This window comes from Aplidium turbinatum, chromosome 1 (genome assembly GCF_918807975.1).
Source record: "Aplidium turbinatum chromosome 1, kaAplTurb1.1, whole genome shotgun sequence".
Taxonomy (NCBI): domain Eukaryota; kingdom Metazoa; phylum Chordata; class Ascidiacea; order Aplousobranchia; family Polyclinidae; genus Aplidium; species Aplidium turbinatum.
The window spans coordinates 38,604,717-38,628,395 of record NC_137472.1 but is presented as its reverse complement, the minus strand read 5'-3'; the positions used below and the strand labels follow the sequence as shown (position 1 = coordinate 38,628,395).

General features: G+C 37.5%; 1 protein-coding gene across 1 annotated transcript; it reads left to right on the top strand.

Moving 5' to 3' along the window:
• Positions 1 to 17,793: 17,793 nt before the first annotated feature.
• On the top strand, positions 17,794 to 23,645 carry LOC145778853 (exosome complex component MTR3-like). Its single transcript, XM_082590442.1, has 2 exons — positions 17,794 to 20,280; positions 23,522 to 23,645. Exon 1 carries the CDS (start codon positions 17,817 to 17,819, stop codon positions 18,633 to 18,635), a length of 819 nt encoding a protein of 272 aa, XP_082446568.1. The 5' UTR covers positions 17,794 to 17,816; the 3' UTR covers positions 18,636 to 20,280; positions 23,522 to 23,645.
• The last annotated feature ends 34 nt before the right edge of the window (positions 23,646 to 23,679 follow it).

The window sequence follows — 23,679 nt, the reverse complement described above, 5'->3', positions numbered from 1 at the left end:
TTCAAAAGTCTAGAATGGCGGTGTTAAAAAATCTGGACTCTAGCCGACTTTGGTCATGTAAAGTGGTTTATTGCAGCAAATTAACCAGACCAAGACTTGTTTAAGGTCTGAGTATGGAGTGGTTTGTCTCACCGCAAACCTCTGAACGTTTTTGAAAGCAGACAACAGTATCAATGTTGCCAGATGAGTAAATAGTGCAATAAACATTGACATAATGAAGTGAAACTTAAAACTACTTAGTAACACGAATAAAAACTCCCACATGAACCAGACAAAAATTTGGTAAAAAATGATGCAGTTCAAACTTTTTTTTATTTATTATGAATAAAAAGAATAAAACTATTGCAAATTTTGCGACTTTTTCAGTACCGTACTACTGTAATTAACCTTGGCCTTAGGTGTGACGTTGCGGTTCTACGCAAACTACGTCAGCAATTGATAGGCCTAATAGCAACAGTCATTAACTTATTACAATTCTTAGGCCAGTGATCGAGTAGTTAAAATAAGAGTTAGCAATACCAACTATATACCTTTACCCAGGTTGCTTATAGCAATTATTTTTTGCAACATCATTGATCAAAAACTTCATTTTTTTTCAAGTACACAAAAAGTGATCTTGAAAGTGATCTTGATCTTCAAGATCACGATCTTGATCTTGATCTTCAAGATCACATAGTTTGGTGATCTTGATCTTGATCTTCAAGATCACCTATTCTTGGTGATCTTGATCTTGATCTTCAAGATCACCAATACTGGTGATCTTGCCCATCTCTGTCTATAGGTCGGTCATCGCCGGTTGCATCAACACAGCGCTCTGTTGAGATGAAATTTAAGTAGGCCTATACGTAAAAGACTATGAAAACATTGTGTCCATGTAGGCCTACATATTATAATTAACTTATGTTCGATTATGTCCAATAATTCACTTGGTAGTAGCCTAACTAGGCTACAGTAAGCTACAGTAGCCTAGTAGCCTATACACAGCGTCAGATGAAAAAGAAAGGGGAAGCCGCGTTAGCTAGATTTTATGTGGCAAATAACTTGGAAAGAAGGCACAAAGCGCAGCATTCTATCAAATCGATTAGTTCCGCAGAGAGAACAAAACCTGCACGACGAAACAATCTCACGTGACTGCCTTTGAATATAATAAAACGGCAATAGCACATTTATTTTCTTCGTGGTTTGTTCATAAAAGAGTTGTATGCAATATTTAACTTCATTGTTAAAAAGGGCGCCCATTTAAATTTCGCCATGGGCGCCATTTTGCATAGGTACGCCACTGCCTTTGATTAATATTTAAAGGCACTCACGGCCCACAACTCACCGGTTGCCAATGCATCAGGATTCGTTCTCAATTAGATTAGAAGTTGGCCTAGTGAACCTCATGCTACTAGTAGCATCCTCATCCCTATGTCCACTCTTTGCAATCTTCTATAAATCTCGACTTTTTGTCATGTAGGCTATGACACCATAGAATGAGCTTTTTGTTTGCCAACACAAATAAGTGCGAAAACAACATCTAGCATGAAAACAGTTTAAAACAAAAAACTAATTTTGTAAACAGTAAATTTGATGTGGAAGTTTTTCCTACTTACAAAACATTCAAAATTAGTTCGTATTTTCAACTAAAGTCCCAGACGCCTTCGTCTCTTTGCTCAAATGTCGTATACAGTTTTTCATGTTCGTGTGATTTGGCATTGACGTACGGCACATCGGTATGTCCACCAGACAGACCATATCATGGGGTCTTCTTTTTACACAGATCGAAAATTTTCTGCTGACCGATTTAAAATTTTACACAAAAGCAAATCCCAATTTGATACCAAAATTCAGGAAGCAGCGTTAATCAAACGCTACAACTCAAATTTAAACAAACAATTATTTGCTGGAGGCGCGTCCATTCTCCTCAACATTTACTTGATGTAGGCCTATCACGTTCCCTGTGGTGCAATTTTTTTAAAGTTATTTATGTAGTTGCCTTTTCCAAATATAATTTTACCTTCAAGAAGTTGAAACTTATTGCATTTTTATAAATATTTTTAAGCTCCTGATGAGGGCTTAAGTTAAGCCGAAAACGTTCGACTATTAAAACTATTTGTAAAATGTGAAATATATTGTTATAATGCTCAGCCCTGTTGTATTGTTGTGTCTTATTGTCACAATCAATGTGCAAGACCTCGCGATGGACTGCTTTGTGTCTTCAACGAGCGTGTTGTTTTGATTGTAAAATTCTGGTGCGATGTGTTATTATCGGTTATGACCTGAACTAACCGTTGGAATCTATTGCTGTTTACTGTTACGTTGGAATCTATTGCTGTTTACTGTTACTTTGATTAATTGCTGGAAGTGGTGAACCATTCGTTGGAGTCCTTCAAGCGTTTTCATATATATCATTTCACTAGTAGCTTACAACTATCCATGAATTTAATTGACTGCTTTTCGGTTTAACCCATTAAACTACGTCATTGAACCTTTCCAAGTCTTTTTCCTGGTAAGAGATAGAAAGAAAGCGTGACACTTATTCATACCTAACCTATAAGCAAAAGGCATAAATGGGGAACATACAAGAACTTCACTTTTGGTGGCGGGTTTGGGGGGGGGGCTTGATCCCCCTTAGCCCCATGCTGGGTGCGCTACGCCGCTACTATAGCTGAGGTTTTTTTAGTGTTTTTCGGCACAAGCGGATCTAGAACGTTTTTGTGGGACAGCAGAATTTCAGCAACGAAAAATTTTAACCTTAAACAAACAATGCTCAGTAACACCACAACATTTAACATCACAAAATTTGACTACCGGTATTCATATAGCTTTTTACAAGCCTTTAAAAGAAAAAGAAAAATTATACATTTAGCCTAACTTAAGAAATAGTTAGAGAAGAAAAAATATTAAAGAAATATAATAAGGAAATAGCCTAGGCTATTAGAGAAACATAGGCTACAATCAGAGATGGACGTGATCTTGATCTTGAAGATCACTTTTTTTTGGTGATCTTGATCTTGATCTAAGATCACTTTTTTTTGTGTGATCTTGAAGGACAATAAGATCAAGATCACTTTGAAATTGAATTTTACTTCCTAGATAGAGGCATTTTTTTAGAACTCGTAGGCCTACTGTACAAAGTAGTTAGTGGCAATTACTAACATTAAGCCACTGTTAATATGATATGTGTCCAACAAAAGACGATTTAAAATCTCCATCTAATCTGGTCAGTGTTGCCATTTCAAAATTGAAAAAGTTTTCTGTGTTGGTCATAATAAAGAAGTCAACTTTCGTGTAGTCTACTTTATGTTGACGTATAATAAAAAATGAATTAACTTTGTTCACAATTTTTATGTGTAAATTTTAAAAAAATGTTTGCTTTCTTTGATCCAATTTTAGATGTTTCAAAAGTCTAGAATGGCAATGTTAAAAAATCTGGACTCCAGCCGACTTTGGTCATGTAAAGTGGTTTATTGCAGCAAATCAACCAAACCAAGACTTGTTTAGGGTCTGAGTATGGAGCGGTTTGTCTGACCGCAAACCTCTGAACTTTTTTGATAGCAGACAACAGTATCAATGTTGCCAGTAGGGTAAATGGTGCAATAAACATTGACATAATACAGTGAAAGTTAAAACTACTTAGTAACACGAATAAAAACTCCCACATAAACCAGACAAAAATTTGGTAAAATGTGATGTAGTTCAAAATTTATTTTTATTTATTTATTATAAAAAAAGGTATAAAACTAATTGCAAATTTTGCGACTTTTTCAGAACTACTGTAATTAACCTCGGCCTTGGGTGTGACGTTGCGATTCTACGCAAACTACGTCAACAATTTATAGGCCTAATAGCAACAGTCACTAACTTATTACAATTCTTAGGCCAGCGATCGAGTAGTTAAAAGTAGAAGTTAGCAATACCAACTATAAGTTATACCTTTACCCAGGTTGCTTATAGCAATTATTTTTTGCAACATCATTAATCAAAAACTTCATTTTTTTTCAAGTACACAAAAAGTGATCTTGAAAGTGATCTTGATCTTCAAGATCACGATCTTGATCTTTAAGATCACATAGTTTGGTGATTTTGATCTTGATCTTTAAGATCACCTATTCTTGGTGATCTTGATCTTCAAGATCACCAATACTGGTGATCTTGTCCATCTCTGGCTACAATATAACAACAACAAAAATATTAACTCAAGCCTATTTATGCATTGGTAGCTAATCCAAAATGTACCTTTTGTGTTCTTCATAATTTCGATCTACAATCCTAGCTGTCTAGGCTACACGTTTCTCTCAACTTTCTTTTTAGTAGAATTGGAAATATAGCATCTGCGTTCTTTCATGCGCTAAGATTAATGAAAAACTATAAAGAAATATGAACAAGAAAACAATTAAGATCCAAAAATCTAAAATAGCTCAGAGAGGGCTTGCTCCCAGAAAAAATATAAAAAAACCTTCGTTTTGTCGTATTTTGCTGGTCTTGTGCTCCAATATTCGCTTATGTGGGAGCCTACTTTTCAAGACACGAACTTTGTATTTGACGAAATTCAATCAATCAAAAACTAGATTTCTGTAAAAGTTGGAGCTACCGGTACAAAGTTTGGTTTAAAACTTCTAATCATTTTATTATGACCACAGAAACAATAGCAATTAATCTAGAAATAAAAATTGAGAGCATCATAGACTATTTCAGACAAACCAAATTTTACTTAAAAATGAGGCGATATAAGACTTGAGGTTGAATAAAAGCAAAGATGTTTTTTCAAGGATATGTCTCCGCAGAATTTTAACACATCGTAGCTTGTATTGTTTTGTCACTTTTTTTTTTATAAAATTTGGCTTTAATAACAATGCTTTTGACGCAGGGCCGGTTACGGAGTTTGGCAGAGTGAAGCTTCCGCTTGTTGAAAAGTTGTTGCCTGAGAATTATTCCATCCACTATGTAGCCTACCGCTGAGTAGAGGGCAGCCTTCAAAATATGTTGCTCAAGCGCACACCCCAAGAGCCGAATCAATGCCACTTGATCTTGATTCGGGTGTTTAACCACTGTGCAGACGGTTAGTTTTAATTTACCGTCAAACTTGCACCAGGCTGGTCTGATATTGCCCGAGCGATGTAGGCTACTCTTCAGGCCCGTAGCCAGCCGGGGGCCAGGGGGGCCTCGCCCCCCCGAAAAAAATTTCGCCCCCCCCTGGCAAAATCCCAACATTCGTGAGCAACAGCTGCAATTATAATGATTTTGCCCATTTTCCCGTTGCACAGCTCGAACTGGCCCGATTAACTACAATTGTTTTGTTTAGTTAACAGCTATGATGATTAAACAATTTCGCCCCCCCCCCCCCCTAACTCCTCCTTTGGCAACCTCAACAGGTTCAATTCAACCAAGGCCAACACGTGTTAGGTTGGTAAAAAAATTGTCAGAAACTGTGTAAAATAAAAATGTTTTGGGAAAGAATGATAACCTAACAAAGAGGGAATGGATTTCCAGCAGGCCTACAAACCGGTACAAATTAGGCTATAGGCCTACTTAATTCTTACCATTCTTAAATACTTACCATACTTAATTCATACTTAATTCATACCCATTACTTACCATACTTAATTCTAAGGGTCAGTGATAACCAATCTGTGCAGTGATAAACCAAATTTGTGCAGTTAAGCAGTGTTTATTTTTTTTCTTCAATCCAATCAGTGTAAATAAATTTTGTTTCTAGTTTTCTGATCTGTGAAGTGTTCAACCTTGCAGCAAATATTGCTACATTTGAATCTAGCACTGCCGTTTGTGAGTGTGGATTCTCAGTGTTAACAAGGGCTGACGCTCCCACTAGACGGAGCATGTTACAACCAAGACAAGCAAACTTAGTGCTTATGGCCTTTGAACATTCTGTATCGAAATCTATCGATTTAGACTTGTTTGTGAGACGGCTTGCATCCAAACATCCGCGACTGCAATTGCAATAGACTAGCTCACGGTTGTATAGGCGGAATGTAATCATATATATCAAAATCCTCGGCACTAGCTTCTTCGAGCCAGTTAAAGTTTTTGCTCGTAACAAGTACCGCTATTTATACAACAAGTCAACAATTGCTTTGTTATGTTGGTCATTGTAATATGGTTGCCGTGATAAGAGACCAGTGTTGGTCTTAACCAGTGGCGTAGCCAAAGGGGGGGGGGTTACAACCCTCCCCCTTGGCACGCGTGTGACGTCACGATATTGAGAATGATGCTTTCAGTCTCTTTATGCTTGAGCATCATGCTTTCAGTCTAAAAAAAATTGCCTAATTTTAAACAAAACTGCATTAAAAGAGCGAGTTGTGCCAATACCTAACATTCAAACATCTCAGCCAGGAATTAGCAACAAGAAAACATAGAGACTTAGCTTTATTTCCGAAAAATGCTGAAGAAAACATGATCTTATACTTTTGCTATGCCACCTGACAGCACCATTTTACAGGAATATTCATACCCACATTTTTGTTGAAAATGCTCTCAGAATGCACCAAATCCAAAGTAATTTTTCAAAATTTTCTGGGGGAGGCCCCCCAGACCCCCCGTCGCTGGGTGTCGTCTTAGGCGAACACGCCGTCGGGCTTCGCCCGCCGGTCGTCAAAACCTTTCCTTTCAAAATTCCTGGCTACGCTACTGGTCCACTAAACTGACATATTGCAAATTTTGTGGATACCGGTGTTTAAGAGGTTAAAGTGCCAAAATCATTCAAATTTTTTCGCCCCCCCTAACGAAAAGTTGGCCCCCCCTTGCTCTGCGGTCTGGCTACGGCCCTGCTACTCTTGCACTACCTAGGCTATGTTTATGTTTGTAGTCTTACTCCTGTAGCCTACGTGTAGTTTTTCCCATGTAACTCCATATGGATGTGTAACAATGTAGCCTATGCATATCTGAAGCAAAATAAATAATAATAAAGCAACTTTTTTAAATAAAATTTCTTCTCGATTCATACTAAGCAATATTATAAGCCTTCATTCTTTTGGAAATTGACAACACTTTGGTTGAACTTATTTATCTTTCTTCAAATGTAGATTTTAACGACCTGTTTTAGCCTGATGTTGCGAGTTCGCTGTGGTAATCGCGAATTGCACTAGCTTTCGTATAGGGATTGCGAAACTTCATCCGCTTTTGGCTTATCCGCAACACTAGAAGGGTTACGTTTTTTTCTAATTTACAAAATATTTTACTTTTTATGGGTTATATAAGAAGAGTTACAGTAAGTTGGTTTTAAAGTAATTTAAGGTTTTTAGTTGAAAGCAAGCCTGCAGTAAAGCGTAAAAAAATGTCAAATTGGCAATTGACTCTTCTAATGTTGAAGGAACAACGGAGTTGCGCGTCCCCTTTCGTAACACAGTTCCCTCGTCATGTGCTATGATGAATGGTGTTGAAGTCAGTGAGTCGTTCTGCGCGCTTTTGTTTGGCTTGAGGCTGCTGGCTATTGAGTTTCTGCATTGTTAGGCGTTATTGCTGTGAAATTTTTTTTTGAATTAGTTGATTAACAGATTAAGTGACGTAATTCTTCCCTTTCCGCATGGTAGTTGATCTTTGGACTGTGTCTACTCATGAAAATGGCCTCTTTGAAGCGCAATTGTACCTCGTCGTTTTCTCTGGCAATGATTGTAAATTCAAAGACGGCGAGGCACTATTGTTGATGATCAAAGATTGAACTTTTATCTGTGCTAAGGTGTTCTTTCAGGCGGAGTGGAGTGGGCGGATCGTGCTGCCTATGTAGCTTTCCCTGCATTTCTTGCATATGATCTTGTAGACACAGTTTTTGGTTGCAGCCTACACGTGTCGTCGTTCCGTAGTGGGTAGTTTGTAGTCGGCAAGGTTTGGATTTTGGTGGTTTTATCTTTATCTTTATTTGCATTAGCATCAGACTCAAGATGGTCCATATTCCAATCACACATAAAAGTAAAACAAAGCAAATAAGCTACTCCATAGGCTTCAAGAAAAAGAGGGCCGCATCATGATCTTCTGGAACGAAAAAGCTTCAAGATCAAGCGGCGCTGGTTCGACTCTCGGGGTGTGCGCTTGAGCAACGCACGTTAAGGACTGCTCTCCATTCAATGGCATCTAATGGGTGGAATAGTTCCCCGGCAACAAGACTTCAACAATCGGAAACTTCTCTCTGTCAATCTCGGTGACCGGGCCTGCGTCAGTGATTCAAAGCCTCTACAAGTATGCGAAACTGCCAAGATTAAGCTCTGCAAGAAGCTTTCCCAGTCCGAGGATAAAGATTCAATCAATCAATCAATCAGACGAAAAAAAATAAAAACCGGTGTTGTCAAGCGCGCAGCACACCGATAGCACTACCTCGCCTCTTGGAAAATTGATTGCATAAAGTTATAAACTTCGCTGCGCAGGTACAGCCAAACAAAAGATCTGAAGATAAAACCATAGAAAAAACTCAGTACCTTATTACTTATTAGTATTGTTTACTATTCTTATGTAGCCTAGTCATGTGGCAACATATTTTTTTGGTATTGCACATTTTATTGCTTATCTGGCAACACTAATATTTCTATCATTGTCAATGTTGCCACTTGCCAGTTCCACGGTTTTCCCGCGGAATAGGGCTAGTTTACAGGGTTGTCAGATTGGAATAATTGATTCCAGATCTGGAATCAAAACGAACTGTCTAGTAGAGAAAAAAAATGTCTGGAATCTGGAATAATTTTTAGAAGCAAATTGGGATTATTTAGACAAGTCTAGATTGTTTCGGTAATTGTATTTTTTTCATTGCATTTAGTAGCTGCAACGCGTGCGCGTAACTTTCTGCCCTAGTTCCGTCTCTTTCTTTGAAACTTTGTTGCTGAATTGCACGCTCTCTGGCGCGAAAGCCTGTCTGTGAGAAGTGTGGCGCAACCTAGTTAGCTGACAAGACCTTCCGAACACTGGGTTATATTTCCATGTATGTTAAGTTTACTTTTAATCTGTTATGTTTTTAGGTTGTTACAGAATACAGTACCGTAGTTATTGTTAAGTACCGGTACGGTATTTATTGATTTTCATATTTTGTTGCATCGAAGAAGTTCAAAAATCCAAGCGTATGTGAAGTTTATTGTAGGAAGAATATGGCTCTACGCAGTGGCGTATCCTGGTGGGTTGAGCAAGGGATTGAAGGGAAGCAATAAAACTCATGGGGGGTAAGAACGTTTCGAAGACACGCGTATTCTAGGGGGTTCGAGGGCATGCCCCCTGGAAAATTTTTGCAAAATTACACTCAAATAATGGATTATATTGCTTTCTGGAAACACTTTTAGGGTAGGCTAATATTTGTATGTACGGTATGATATTTTTTAGCAGATGTACAGCGATTAACTTATCAAAGGTAGCTCTTACACAAACAGGCAAAAACTGGGCAAGGCTTCTCAGCAGGAGGCAACGCTACGACTACGTACATTTTTCAGGAATTCTAATGATATAAAGAAAAAAACAGTTGCTCTTTCACTTGCTGTGTTCATTTGTTAGCATACATCGTTTACACTGCCGACCATTTGACAAACTTTTTCAACAAGCACGCAGGCACAGATATAAAATTGGGGTGAACAAAGGCTACAAAATGTGATAAAAAATGTGCTGGCATCATCTTATCGTAGGGATATTTTCGTTTCAACATGAAGATTCTCACCACTACTTATTGTAAGTTATACCATATTTACAACATACACTGCATATGTAATGGTATTTTGTTTTAGACTTAAAATGAAATGTCTAGAATAAATTTAGAATAATTTAGAATCAAACTGACATGCAATCTGGAAGGAAAGGCTACAACTAATCTGACAACCCTGCTAGTTTAGTTTTGGAGTCGCGAGAAATACTTAGTAGTCGCCGGTTTTGTGCTGGTCCATTTCGGTTAGTTTCGTTTCATTTCAAACTAAATTTCACAAAAAAAAAATTATTTCCTATTTACAAGGTGCCAAATGGAATGCAGGAATTGGGCCATGGCCTCCCTCTCTACAAAAAACGTTGATTTTTTAGCATTGTTGTGATTGTGTAGTGCAAACATGGGAGCTGGTATACAATTCCCCTCCGTTGGCTCATGACACTCATGACAAAGACAGGACTCAACCAAACATATAGGGTGAAACTACTTTACCTTTGCTTTACTGTTCACACACTTCAATCCACATGTTTTGGTCAATTCCTCTTTGTCATGAGTTGCCAAGGGGGGGGGGGGACTTGGGTGCTGGTTTAGCATCGGCCGCCTTGGTCAGTGACGTCATGAAAATGTGTGACGTCATCCAAAAAACCGCAACTACTTTTAGGAAGGGTGCAAAAACGCGGAATAGAAGAAAAAGCGGAATGGCTATTGATTTTGTTTTGTTTGTTTATCTTTATCCTGCATTGCGGGAAAGCGGACTTGAGCGCTATGCATCGGTGTACGCCTTCCGACATACACCTGACCCACGCTGCAGCCGACGGCAATGTCTGTTTCCGGTTGTCTACTTTACTTATGACTTAAATTTGGTACTACCCATTACTCGAAATCGATCACTAGGTAGAGGCAATTATCGTAAAGTTTCTTGCCCAGAGAAACAACAGCAAGTGCGGATGGCTGGAGTCGAACATGCAGGCTCTCGACTGCGAGCCCAACGCGCTAACCACTCGGCCACGGCTGCCGAACATGATTTTTAAATATTTGTAGGGAATAGTGCCTCCAGCTTTCTCATTTCTGCCGCGGAATAGAAGAAAAAGCGGAATGGCTATTGATTTTTTAAATATTTGTAGGGAATAGTGCCACCAGTTTTCTCATTTCTGCTTATAGTGCCTCCAGTTTTCTCATTTCTGCTTAAATCGTTGGAAAGCACGATGCTTCATCTACCCGAATGAAGTAATTGCCAAGGCGATTCGATCATTGTTCATCATAAGCCGCCACCCGTTTGCTGTGATCGGTGAATAGTGCCTCCACCAAATATGCTGTAGCTTTCTCATTTCTGCTCGGATTTTAACAATTTTTCTATCGTTGGAAAGCATGATGCCTCATCTACCCGAATGGATTAATTGCCAGTCTAAAATAGGCATTACATTTATGAAGCGCTAACTTAAACTTTACTATTTTGTACCAATTCTTAGCAATTCAATTTTTAAAATAAAAATACCAAACCAACACAAATTAAAAGAGTATGTCTTGCTTTATTAACCTAACAACTTTCACGTTTATATGTTATCTACAAAACGAGAAATCGTTGTTCAAACGTAACCGCTCGACGAAGCTTTTTTCCAATGCATTTTTCAAGGCGATTCGATCGTGGTTCAGTATAAGCCGCCCACAGTTTGCTGTGATCAGTGAATACTGCCTCCACTAAATATGCTGTAGCTTTCTCATTTCTGCTCGGATTTTAACAATTTTACTATCGTTGGATGGCATTATGCTTCATCTACCCGAATGGTTTAATTACCAGTCTAAAGTAGGCATTATATTTATGTAGCGCTAACTTAAACTTTACTATTTTGTACCAATTCTCAGCAATTCATTTTTTACAATAAAAATACCAAATCAACACAAATTAAAAGAGTATGTCTTGCTTTATTCACCTAACAAATTTCACATTTATATCTAATCCACAAAACAAACAATCGTTGTTCAAACGTAACCGCTCGACGAAGCTTTTTTCCAATGCATTTTTCAAGGCGATTCGATCGTGGTTCAGTATAAGCCCCCCACAGTTTGCTGTGATCGATGAATACTGCCTCCACCAAATATGCTGTAGCTTTCTCATTTCTGCTCGGATTTTAACAATTTTACTATCGTTGGATGGCATTATGCTTCATCTACTCGAATAGATTAATTGCCAATCTAAAGTAGGCATTACATTTATGTAGCGCTAACTTAAACTTTACTATTTTGTACCAATTCTCAGCAATTCAATTTTTACAATAAAAATACCAAACCAACACAAATTAAAAGAGTATGTTTTGCTTTATTAACCTAACAAATTTCACGTTTATATGTTATCTACAAAACGAGAAATCGTTGTTCAAACGTAACCGCTCGACGAAGCTTTTTTCCAATGCATTTTTCAAGGCGATTCGATCGTGGTTCAGTATAAGCCCCCCACAGTTTGCTGTGATCGATGAATACTGCCTCCACCAAATATGCTGTAGCTTTCTCATTTCTGCTGGGATTTTAACAATTTTACTATCGTTGGATGGCATTATGCCTCATCTACACGAATGGTTTAATTGCCAATCTAAAGTAGGCATTATATTTATGTAGCGCTAACTTAATCTTTACTATTTTGTACCAATTCTCAGCAATTCATTTTTTACAATAAAAATACCAAACCAACACAAATGTATTCTTTTATTCATCTGTTAACTGTCACGTTGATATCTAATCCACAAAACGAGCAATCGTTGTTCAAACGTAACCGCTCGATGAAGCTTTTTTGACAATTTTACTGACGTTGGAAAGCACGATACTGCATCTACCCGAATCAATTGGTTGCATGTCCAAGGTATACAGTATATTTATGTGCTAACTTAAACTTCACTATTATAACATCAATTACTCCGAAAGTGATATGACATTTTGACAACACCATGAACTCCAAACAGACTTAAGCAATGATATCCGTAAGTAGACAATAGGCAAAAAGTGTTTACTAATTCCCTTTAATTGAATCTTGCTTGAACATTTGTAAATATTCCAGACATGTTGGATCAATGTGCTTGGCCTACGCAGTTTTTGAAGTCAAGATTCAGTTGGTCAAGCAAAAATAGTAGGCTACACATTTAGCCAAACGCAGCAACACCAGTTTTCAAGATTAAACAATGGAAACCCTTTAATGATGCAGAAATCAGTAGTCTTAACAGCATCAAATTTTACGTCTTGAAGCAGTTTAACATCGCCTATTTTAATACGAGAAGTAAAATGGGGTGACTTTGGTCCAATTATGAGACACCGCTTACTTTAATTTTACAATGGTTCTGGGAGAAAACTTTAATTATGACCGATATTGAGGGCTATCAAGAGCCCTTACATATTACCAAGTTTGAAGTCATTTGGTCCATGCGTAGAGTATCAAAAAAAAAAAAAAAACTATAAGTGGTTTTCACTCCAGTGTTTTAAAAAAAACTATAAGCAGTAATCTTTTTTCAAGACATGCTCATTGCCAACCCCAAAAACGGGTGTCACTGGCCCCTTTTAGAGTTTTTAAAATACTTTCAACAATCAGCACTCGTGATTATGTATCAAATATCAAGTTAATCGAACGAAAATGTACCACTAATATATGGCCTGGCACCTGGTTTCCGTTTTTATTTCCTACAGGCATGTCAATTTTTGAAATATTAATCTGCACTCCATCAAGCCAAAATTGAAGAAAATGGATCACTAACACAACTAATATCCTGTAATAAACGATAAAAAGTGGATTAACATCATACAAAAGTGGCCAAAGTCACATACTTTAGATTGGCAATTAATCCATTCGGGTAGATGAAGCATAACGCCATCCAACGATAGTAAAATTGTTAGAATCAGCGCAGAAATGAGAAAGCTAATCATACTTGGTAGAGGCAGTATTCACTGATTACATCAAACTGTGGGCGGCGTATAATGAACATTTGAAATTGATCGCTTTGTGTTTGCATTGTTTGGGTAAAACGCTTCGTCGAGCGGTTACGTTTGAACAACGATTTCTCGTTTTGTAGATAACATATAATTTAACGTGAAAGTTGTTAGGTTAATAAAGCAAAACATACTCTTTTAATTTGTGTTGGTTTGGTATTTTTATTGTAAAAATTGAATTGCTGAGAATTGGTACAAAATAGTAAAGTTTAAGTTAGAGCTACATAAATGTAATGCCTACTTTAGATTGGCAATTAATCCATTCGGGTAGATGAAGCATAATGCCATCCAACGATAGTAAAATTGTTAGAATCCGAGCAGAAATGAGAAAGCTACAGCATATTTGGTGGAGGCACTATTCACCGATCGCATCAAACTGTGGGCGGCTTGTAATGAACACTCGAAACTGATCGCTTTGTGTTTGCATTGTTTTGGTAAAAAGCTTCGTCGAGCGGTTACGTTTGAACAACGATTGCTCGTTTTGTGGATTAGATATAAATGTGAAAGTTAACATATGAATAAAGCAAGACATATTCTTTTAATTTGTGTTGGTTTGGTATTTTTATTGTAAAAAATGAATTGCTGAGAATTGGTACAAAATAGTAAAGTTTAAGTTAGCGCTACATAAATGTAATGCCTACTTTAGATTGGCAATTAATCCATTCGAGTAGATGAAGCATAATGCCATCCAACGATAGTAAAATTGTTAAAATCCGAGCAGAAATGAGAAAGCTACAGCATATTTGGTGGAGGCACTATTCACCGATCGCATCAAACTGTGGGCGGCTTGTAATGAACACTCGAAACTGATCGCTTTGTGTTTGCATTGTTTTGGTAAAAAGCTTCGTCGAGCGGTTACGTTTGAACAACGATTGCTCGTTTTGTGGATTAGATATAAATGTGAAAGTTAACATATGAATAAAGCAAGACATATTCTTTTAATTTGTGTTGGTTTGGTATTTTTATTGTAAAAAATGAATTGCTGTTATTGGTACAAAATAGTAAAGTTTAAGTTAGCGCTACATAAATGTAATGCCTACTTTAGATTGGCAATTAATCCATTCGAGTAGATGAAGCATAATGCCATCCAACGATAGAAATATTGTTAAAATCCGAGCAGAAATGAGAAAGCTACAGCATATTTGGTGGAGGCAGTATTCATCGATCACAGCAAACTGTGAGCGGCGTATACTGAACCACGATCGAATCGCCTTGAAAAATGCATTGGAAAAAAGCTTCGTCGAGCGGTTACGTTTGAACAACGATTTCTCGTTCTATAGATAACATATAAACGTGAAAGTTGTTAGGTTAATAAGCAAAACATACTCTTTTAATTTATGTTGGTTTGGTATTTTTATTGTAAAAAATGAATTGCTGAGAATTGGTACAAAATAGTAAAGTTTAGATTGGCAATTAATCCATTCGGGTAGATGAAGCATAATGCCATCCAACGATAGGAAAATTGTTAAAATCCGAGCAGAAATGAGAAAGCTACAGCATATTTGGTGGAGGCAGTATTCATCGATCACAGCAAACTGTGGGCGGCTTATACTGAACCACGATTGCTCGTTTTGTAGATAACATATAAACGTGAAAGTTGTTACGTTAATAAAGCAAGTATTTTTATCGTAAAAATGAATTGCTGAGAATTGGTACAAAATAGTAACAGTTTAAGTTAGCGCTAGATCAATAATAATGCCTACAAATATTTAAAAATCAATAGCCATTCCGCTTTTACTTCTATTCCGCGTTTTTGCACCCTTCCTAAAAGTAGTTGCGTTTTTGTGCATGACGTCACCGATTTTCGTGACGTCACTAACCAAAGCGGCCGATCCTAAACCAGCACCGGGACTTGTATACCAGCTCCCATATATGCATTTTTTTCGATGTGTTGTCTTGTGACAATAGTAAAAGTGTGTCAAAATATAATGATGAGGACTATGGATTAAAAATGGACTTACTACCACTATTATTATGATGCCAACTATTGTTTCTCATATTTGTGGTCTGACTGGCAGCTGACATAGGTAACTGTAGCTGGTGGTTTTGAGTATTGAGTTACCAAGGCGGGAGGGGGACTTGTATACCAGCTCCCATATATGTTATAAACACTTAAACAGTAAATGTCTAAAAGATTGTGGTGCCATTGTCAGATGTTTTCGATGTGAATGCAAAGCCTGTGTTTCAAGCACAGTATAACTGGAATAAACAAACTAAAATAAATTGAAACATAAGCTCTAAAACAAAACGGATGCAACCTAATTCGTACCTTGAACAATTCGTACCGTCAGTTCGTACCTTGAAAAGATCGAGAGAAAAAATTTAAAAAAGCCGAAGTCGCTGATCGCAGTTTCCGCAAACAAACAAAAACTCTTAGGATCATTATCAGAAATTTTAAAATGTTTGCGGAAACTCCGATCAACCCTAAATGTAGAACCCTATGTTCTACGTAGCAAGCGATTTCACCTATTGAGATCTCTCACCAAACCCGAATAGCTAAGATAAGACGGTGCGGTTTTCTTAGGCAATTGGATCGCTAATCGTCTCATCTGCAGGTAGCCTACCAAGCAAAATGCTCTCAAATAATTTCTATAAATTTCCAACGTTTCCACCCAAAAAGACAGTACGCTTCCAATAGACAAATTCGAAATAAACTATATCAAATTGAGATTGGTATTTAAAGACAAAGAAAAAGAGAAAGAGATTTCGAATAGTTGTGGCAAACACCTAACAACGAGCTTAAATCTGAAAGATAGAACAAAACTATTACAGTTTATATTCATGCCATAAATGAAGCTGCACTAAAAGTACGAATACATGCTATGCTCACATCAAGCTACTAAACTGGTCAAATAAATTGGACGAGCGTGTTCTACTGGACAATTGTGCGCTTAGAAAGCAGTGGCCCATATCTTACTAAATACATAGAAGTTACGTTGAACAACAAAACACAGATATCATAGCAAGAGAGAAAGTAAGTCGCTGTCCTATGACTCCACATGATTCGTATCAAGAGTTTTAAACGCCGCCACTCTTGCAACAAATGTAAGAGACCTAAACATGACGTTCCAAGACGAATATTTACACAATATCCATGTAACTTTAAAATTAGAGAGACAACCGGCCCGAAACGACGATGTGTTTGTAACACTAACCCTTTTAAAATGTTTGCGGAAACTCCGATCAACCCTAACTCATTTAAAATGTTTGCGGAAACTGCGTTCAGCGACTTCAGCAAACTCTTAGGATCATTACCGGAAATTTTAAAATGTTTGCGGAAACTGCGGAAAAACAGAAACTGCGATCAGCGACTTCGGCTTTGTTTTATTTTTTTCTCTCAATCTTTTCAGTTTGTTTGTTTGCGGAAACACCCTAACCCTTTTAAAATGTTTGCGAAAACTCCGACCAACCCTAACCCTTTTAAAATGTTTGTGGAAACTGCGATCAGCGACTTCGGCAAACTCTTAGAATCATTACTGGAAATTTTAAAATGTTTGCGGAAAAACGGAAACTGCGATCATAGACTTCGGCAAACTCTTAGGATCATTACTGGAAATTTTAAAATGTCTGCGGAAAAACGGAAACTGCGATCAGCGATGTTCTATTTTTTTCTCTCGATCTTTTCAGTTTGTTTGTGGATACAGATTCTCCGAACCCTTTTAAAATGTTTGCGGAAACTGCAATCAGCAACTTTGGCTTTTTTAATTTTTTTCTCTCGATCTTTTCAAGGTACGAACTGACGGTACGAATTGCTCATGGTACGAATTAGGGGGTCTGCTACTATTCGGTGAGTCCGATTTGGTGAGTCCAATTCGGTGAGTTCCTAACCTCTAACCCCAAACCCTTAACCCCAAACCCTTAACCCCAAACCCTTAACCCCAAACCCTTAACCCCAAACCCTTAACCCTAAAACGGCAATGATAATTAGGCTACGGTACCCAATAATTAAAAAAAAAAAAATTGAAAAAATCCCCCATTAAGGGATCGGACTCACCGAAACGGGCCATTCTGCGAATTAGGTTGCACCCAAACAAAACAGACTCTAATGCAGACCACTTGATTGTTGTAGCATATTGACTTTCTTTTCCAGAAAATGTGAGAGTATTTTTGCTATAATGAAGAATAATTTTTTTGATTTGTTACAAGAGTACGTAGCTCAAACATGTTTTTTAGTTCTATGCTTATTCTTTTTGCTCTATTTTTTGTTTTCAGTATTAGCATACGACTAAGATACATAAATATGCCAACTGATTCACGTCGACTTGCTGCTCCTGAGGTCAGTAAAAGTCCAGCTTTGTTTTGTAAAGCAGTCCCTCAGACATCTTTATTGAATGATGATGGGGTAAGATCTAATGGACGTACATCAGATGAAGCTGGATCCATGTTTATGCAGTGCGGAACTGTGTCTCAAGCTAAAGGTTCTTCTTTCTGTGAAGTACACAACACAAAAGTGATTTGTTCTGTTTATGGACCTAAAGATGTTGAACAAAAAGAAGACTTTCAGATGAGTGGGAAGTTGAAGTGCGATTTTAAATTTGCTCCATTTGCATGCCGGAAGAGAAAAGGGCATTTGCCAGATACAGAAGAAAGTGAAATGTGTGAAGTCCTAACTCAAGCTCTTGCTCCTTCTATATGTCTGCATCGGTATCCTAAATCACTTATTGAAGTATTTGTTATAGTTTTGGAAGATGATGGTTCCGCATTGGCCGCAGCTATCACAGCTGCATCGTTGGCATTGTCAGATGCATGCATTGAACAGTATGACATTGTCACTGCATCTACAGTGCGCATTTATGGAAAGCAAGAATTTTTGCTTGATCCCACATTTGACGAAGAATACCATCGCCATAAATTGTCTCGAAAAAATGATTTTAACAATGGACTTGTCATGGTGGCATTGATGCCTACACTTAATCAAATTTCTGGTCTTCTATCTGTTGGTAATCTAGATTGTGATGTTTTGCAAGAAGCAATTCAAATATGTACTGAAGCAGCACAATGTCTTTATACATTGTCCAGAAAATGTTTAATTGCGAGTACGAGTGATAAAAAGGATTGATTTGTGCTAAAAACAATGGCTTTGAAAATTTTTTGTTTTAATAGAAAGTTTTGACTAAGTGTTTCCAAACATTCAGTAGGTAGATGGCATTTAAGTGTGCAATGTGCATAAGTCACTAATTGCATTCATTCTTCAAAGTAGTCCAAATATATATAAATCACTTACTTCAGGAATGTAGATAAATCTCTACTTGCTGTGGATACTCAACTATGCCACGGTCTGAATGTCGCGATCCCTAGGCTGAAACGCACGAATGATGCAAGACATGAATGACGCATAACTTGAATGCCGCAATGCATAAATGACGCAAGACATGAATGACGCATAACTTGAATGCCGCAATGCATAAATAACGCAAGACTCGAATGCCGCAATGCATAATTGACATGAGATTTGATTATTTCGTACTAAAATTAATCAAATAAGGTAGTAATTTCATTTGTCATGGTAGCAATTTCAATTTTCATTTTTATATAAACAAAAATATGAAAAATGTTTCTTGCACTTAACAAAATAAAGATGAGACTTCGTTATTTCTCAGTAAAACTAAATGTTTTTAATACGATTGTAATTTCATTTGCCACGGGAACAATTTCAAATTTCTCAATAAACAAAACTATAAAAATTGTTTTTTTCTTACAAAATGAAGGTGAAAGTGCCACTAATTTATCTGTTGCTTTTTAATTTTAATGGACACGTCTGCAGGAAACTGTTACTAATCAGAAACGTTAGACAAACTCGAAGTAGTAGGCTAAGTCTGGCTTCCCGCAGCTAATCTCGTTCCTCGCTGCTCTAGGAACAACACCGGAGATCAGTTGCACTATTTTATTTTTGAAGACCAGTTAGATTTGGACTCACTGTCAAACAGCATTTCATGATTGAAGTATAACTACTGTATCTCTATGGCTATGGCGACAGTGTCAAAAGCCCACAATGGCATCTGTTTATTTAGAGAATTATGCAGGGGAGTGCAGTGGCGTGTTTCAGGCTTCAAATTTGACGTCTGCAATTGCCAAGGTAGGCCTAAATGCTGAAGTAATTGAACAAATTAGGTGAAATTTTACCCAATATCCAATAAACGCATTTGTTAACATAACCTGGCCATTTTCACTTTGTGTGCAACATAAAAAAAGGCATAGGCTAACAAATGGAAATTGAAATTGCTCCTGTAGCAAATGAAATTACTATCATATTAAAAAAAAACAATTAGTTTTACTGAGAAATAGCCATTTCTTATCTTTATTTTATTAAGTGCAAAAAAAACAATTTTATATTTTTGTTTGTATAAAATATGAAAATTGCTACAGTGACAAAATGAAATTGCTATCGTATTATATTTAATTACTTTTAGTACAAAATAATCAAATCTCGTGTTGTTCATGTCTCGAAATTGTCTTGCCTCATTGGGGTCTTGCAGCCTTGAATTCGCATTGTTTGGACGACCATGGCATTAAGTTGTGTACCGAATTGCTGTGTATCGTATTTTCAATAGCCATGTGTTAAATATTGGGAGTAATTTTCCTTGTTTTGGTGATATGTCAAATTTCACAGTCAATATTGTCTCACTGTTTGCATATTGATGAATTGATGGTTTTTTAATGAGTGCATGCATTTTGCATTTTAACATGCATTGCATATAGTAAAAGTAGGGGGGTGTGTTATTTGACGAATTTCACGATGGCAACGTGGTACGGTGCTTAAAATATGTGGAGTAGTATCCAAATCCGGAATATGAAAATAATTGTCATATTGGACCACCCTAACCCCCATGTACATGCCCCCTGAAAAGGGGGTATCCATAAATTCACCAAAATATGAGTTTTTAAGCCTTTTCACCAAACGACGTGTATTTTGGCGGTATTTATGGTGCTCCTATAGGGGTTTTCGGGGTCTGTGAGTTCAAATATGGCATTAGAAATTACCTCCAAAAATCCAATATAATGGTAATCCAATATGGCGGCCAAAATGGCGCTTAGAATGGGTACTTTCGTAAAGTTTAACCAAACATAATCATGTAATATGTCGAATTATAGGTTTTCGGGGGCGTAGAATACGAATTCATGATTATTTCAAACAAAAAATAAGCTGATAACAGCATATTTTCAAACTTATGACGTATATGTAATTTAGTATAAAACACAGTAGCCTATTCAGCTCTTTGTTAGATTCATGCCGTCAAGAACAGAATTTAAATCAGTCATCGTAACATCCGCTTTGCCACTCAAATTACTCAGGTAAGTTTTCAGATTGGCTCCATAAACAGAAGATGGCAACTTTTTATGGTCTTTCAATAAACGAAAAATGTCACTTTGTTTTGGAACTGAGAGTGCAGTGTCACGGGCGTATCTGATCTCGAGGTATAACCGCTTCTGTTTCTCAATCTCTGTTATATTACTATTTAGAATCTCATCCACATCAGAGTCCTTCGTAAAAGGATCGCCTTGTTTTTTCAGTTTGTTTAAATCATTATTTCGTCTTTTATCAAATTGTGCTACATTAGCTATTTTTTTGCCGGCGAGGCCCTGTTGTTGCAAATGCTTCTGTTGCTCATCCCAGGCTTTCATTATGACGGGAATCGTAAACTTTGCAATGTTGCCATATTCTCGGAATGAACCAGAAGATTTGGATTCTATCAAGTCCTGTGATTTGGCCTTTACTTGAACAGTCGACGCACACTTTAAGTTCTTGGCGCCTCGTTGTTTGAGTTCATAATTTATGAATCCTACCGCCCGTTCTGAATCCAGATTGTGTATAGGGGCACTTTCTAGTTTTTCCGAATCCATTCTTGACAGAGCAATCTCCGATACCTCATCTGAAAATCCAAATATGTCCCCTTTCTGGCGTTGGAAACCATCCGCTAGTTTTGGTAATAACAGGACGTGTGTCTTTAATTGCTTTACTAAGTGACGTACGGATCTTGGCTGTATGTTGTCTGGTTGAAGCGTTCCAGGGAAATGAAGTTGAGTGCAGGCTGTTGGAGATTGAACAAAGCCTGAGCATCGGTTTCACGAAGGTTTTTATTCAGTGTTTGGAAAGCTTCTGTTAGCTTTGAATACTTAGTAGTTTTTGCCGTAGTGAGGGATAGAAAAGGTTCTACCAGATGCAATCCAATCAGTGCTCCTACAACGTACATTACTCTCATGAAATCTAGTTCTAGAAAACATCTTACAATACAAGCGAGCTGGTTTGTTACTTGCTCAAATTTTTGTAGAAATCTATTCACGTCTTGAAGATGGTGAACAACTACAGCGCAAGTGAGTGTCAACCGATTAAATCTTTCATCTTTTAAACATAGGGAAAGATTCTTTTTCGGCGCTATGAAGATATCAAAATCCACTGCTCTGTTCCAAGGCTTATGATTGAAGTCGTGGTTTACGAGCCTTGTTATGCAATCGAGTGCTTGCTCGGTCACACTTGAATGTGTATTAGCCTACTTGCTTCAACGAGGAATTTTGAATAGATTTTGTCCTTTCCAAGAGCGTTCTCTATCTCTGCCGATAACCTCGTGATTATTCTATTGAACATCTATGTTGGATGCACATTACAGAAGAGGTGATCAGGGATGTGCCCAGTCTCAAGTCTTTCAGCTACAAATTTCTCTACCTCTAGATTGTGCAAAGTCTGATCAGTAAGAATGAAGTCAAGTTTTTCAAACAGAAGTTTGGTGCTAACTCCACTAGCAGCTGATAACACATTTAACACGGCAATCTTCAGTTCTGCTAGGTTTTCACGAGTCTCGGATGCAATTGGCAATGTTGGTAGTGGTCGAAACATGCCATTTACCGTTACACCCTGAACTGAGAAGGACCCAGCTCCTTGCTTTTTTGATCCGTCATCTGCGTACGTAACTGCAGATTTTTCATCGCTGTCCATCATCTGTTTTACGATTTCATCTAACGCCAAAGCTTCTAAACTTCGCCCCACCTGTTTCACGTTGCGCTTATCAGGCAACGTATCTCTATCTATTTCATCGGGAGACTCATTATGAAGTTTCCATTTTTGACCAAAAACCTTATTGCCGATGGTCACAACGGCCGCTGCCGCCTGTGTTTCTGACATGTGGTTGACGCTTTTTAATTTGTCCATTGCCTCGTAAACCTCTGGACGCACTTTTCGTTCACCTAAACGGATGTGACGATACTGCGCTGGCATGTCATCATGTTCATCAGATATACTGAGACCAAAATTGAGCTTTCGTTTCTTTCTGTGTCCTCTTGAAACTTCCTCGGAATCACTTACTTCATACTCGCTTCGTTTTTTTCAGCTGATTGTTCGGAGGAGCCACTTATCTCTGCTTTTTCTTCCAAGTATGATTTTTCTACGACAGCCGTCTGGCGCGATCTGTCGATACTCTGCATATCCTGAGGATATTGCTAAACACAATGCAAAATAACAAGCATAATTCATCAGTATGAACATGTATAAATACTAAGGTATATTCACTGTGCATGCCAGGAAAAAATAAGCCTACTTTTGGGATCAAATTCGTATTCTACGCCCTCGAAAACTTATAATTCGACATATCACACAACTATGTTTGGTCAAAATTTACAAAAGTACCCATTCCAAGCCCCATTTTGGCCGCCATATTGAAATACCGCCATATTGAAAATTCTTAGGAATTTTCTAATGTCATATTTGAACACACAGACCCTGAAAAGCCACATATGAGTAAGATAAATACCACCAAAACGCAAGTATAGTGGGTGAAAAGGCCAACAATCTCATATTTTTCTGAAAATAGGGGTACCTTATATTCAGGGGGCATGTACATGGGGGTTAGGGGAATCGTATGTCGAGTTTTCATAAATATTCTAGATTTTGATACTGCTCCACAAATTTTTAGCAGCGTATGGTATGAATCGACAATTAACACACCCCCCTAGTAAAAGTCTTACAAGCAATAAGCATACGGTATTGCATTTAAAATTCCTATTAGTGATATGCTTGTAAGAGTGTAAACTGTGAATAGTTGCTACCACTGCCTAACTGCTTTGTAAATTCGGTGCAAAATGCTTTCAGATTCGTATCCAAAAGTAGGGTT

Coding starts and splice junctions, on each gene's coding strand:
- LOC145778853 (XM_082590442.1), top strand. CDS start 17,817: ATGCCAACTGATTCACGTCGACTTGCTGCTCCTGAGGTCAGTAAAAGT.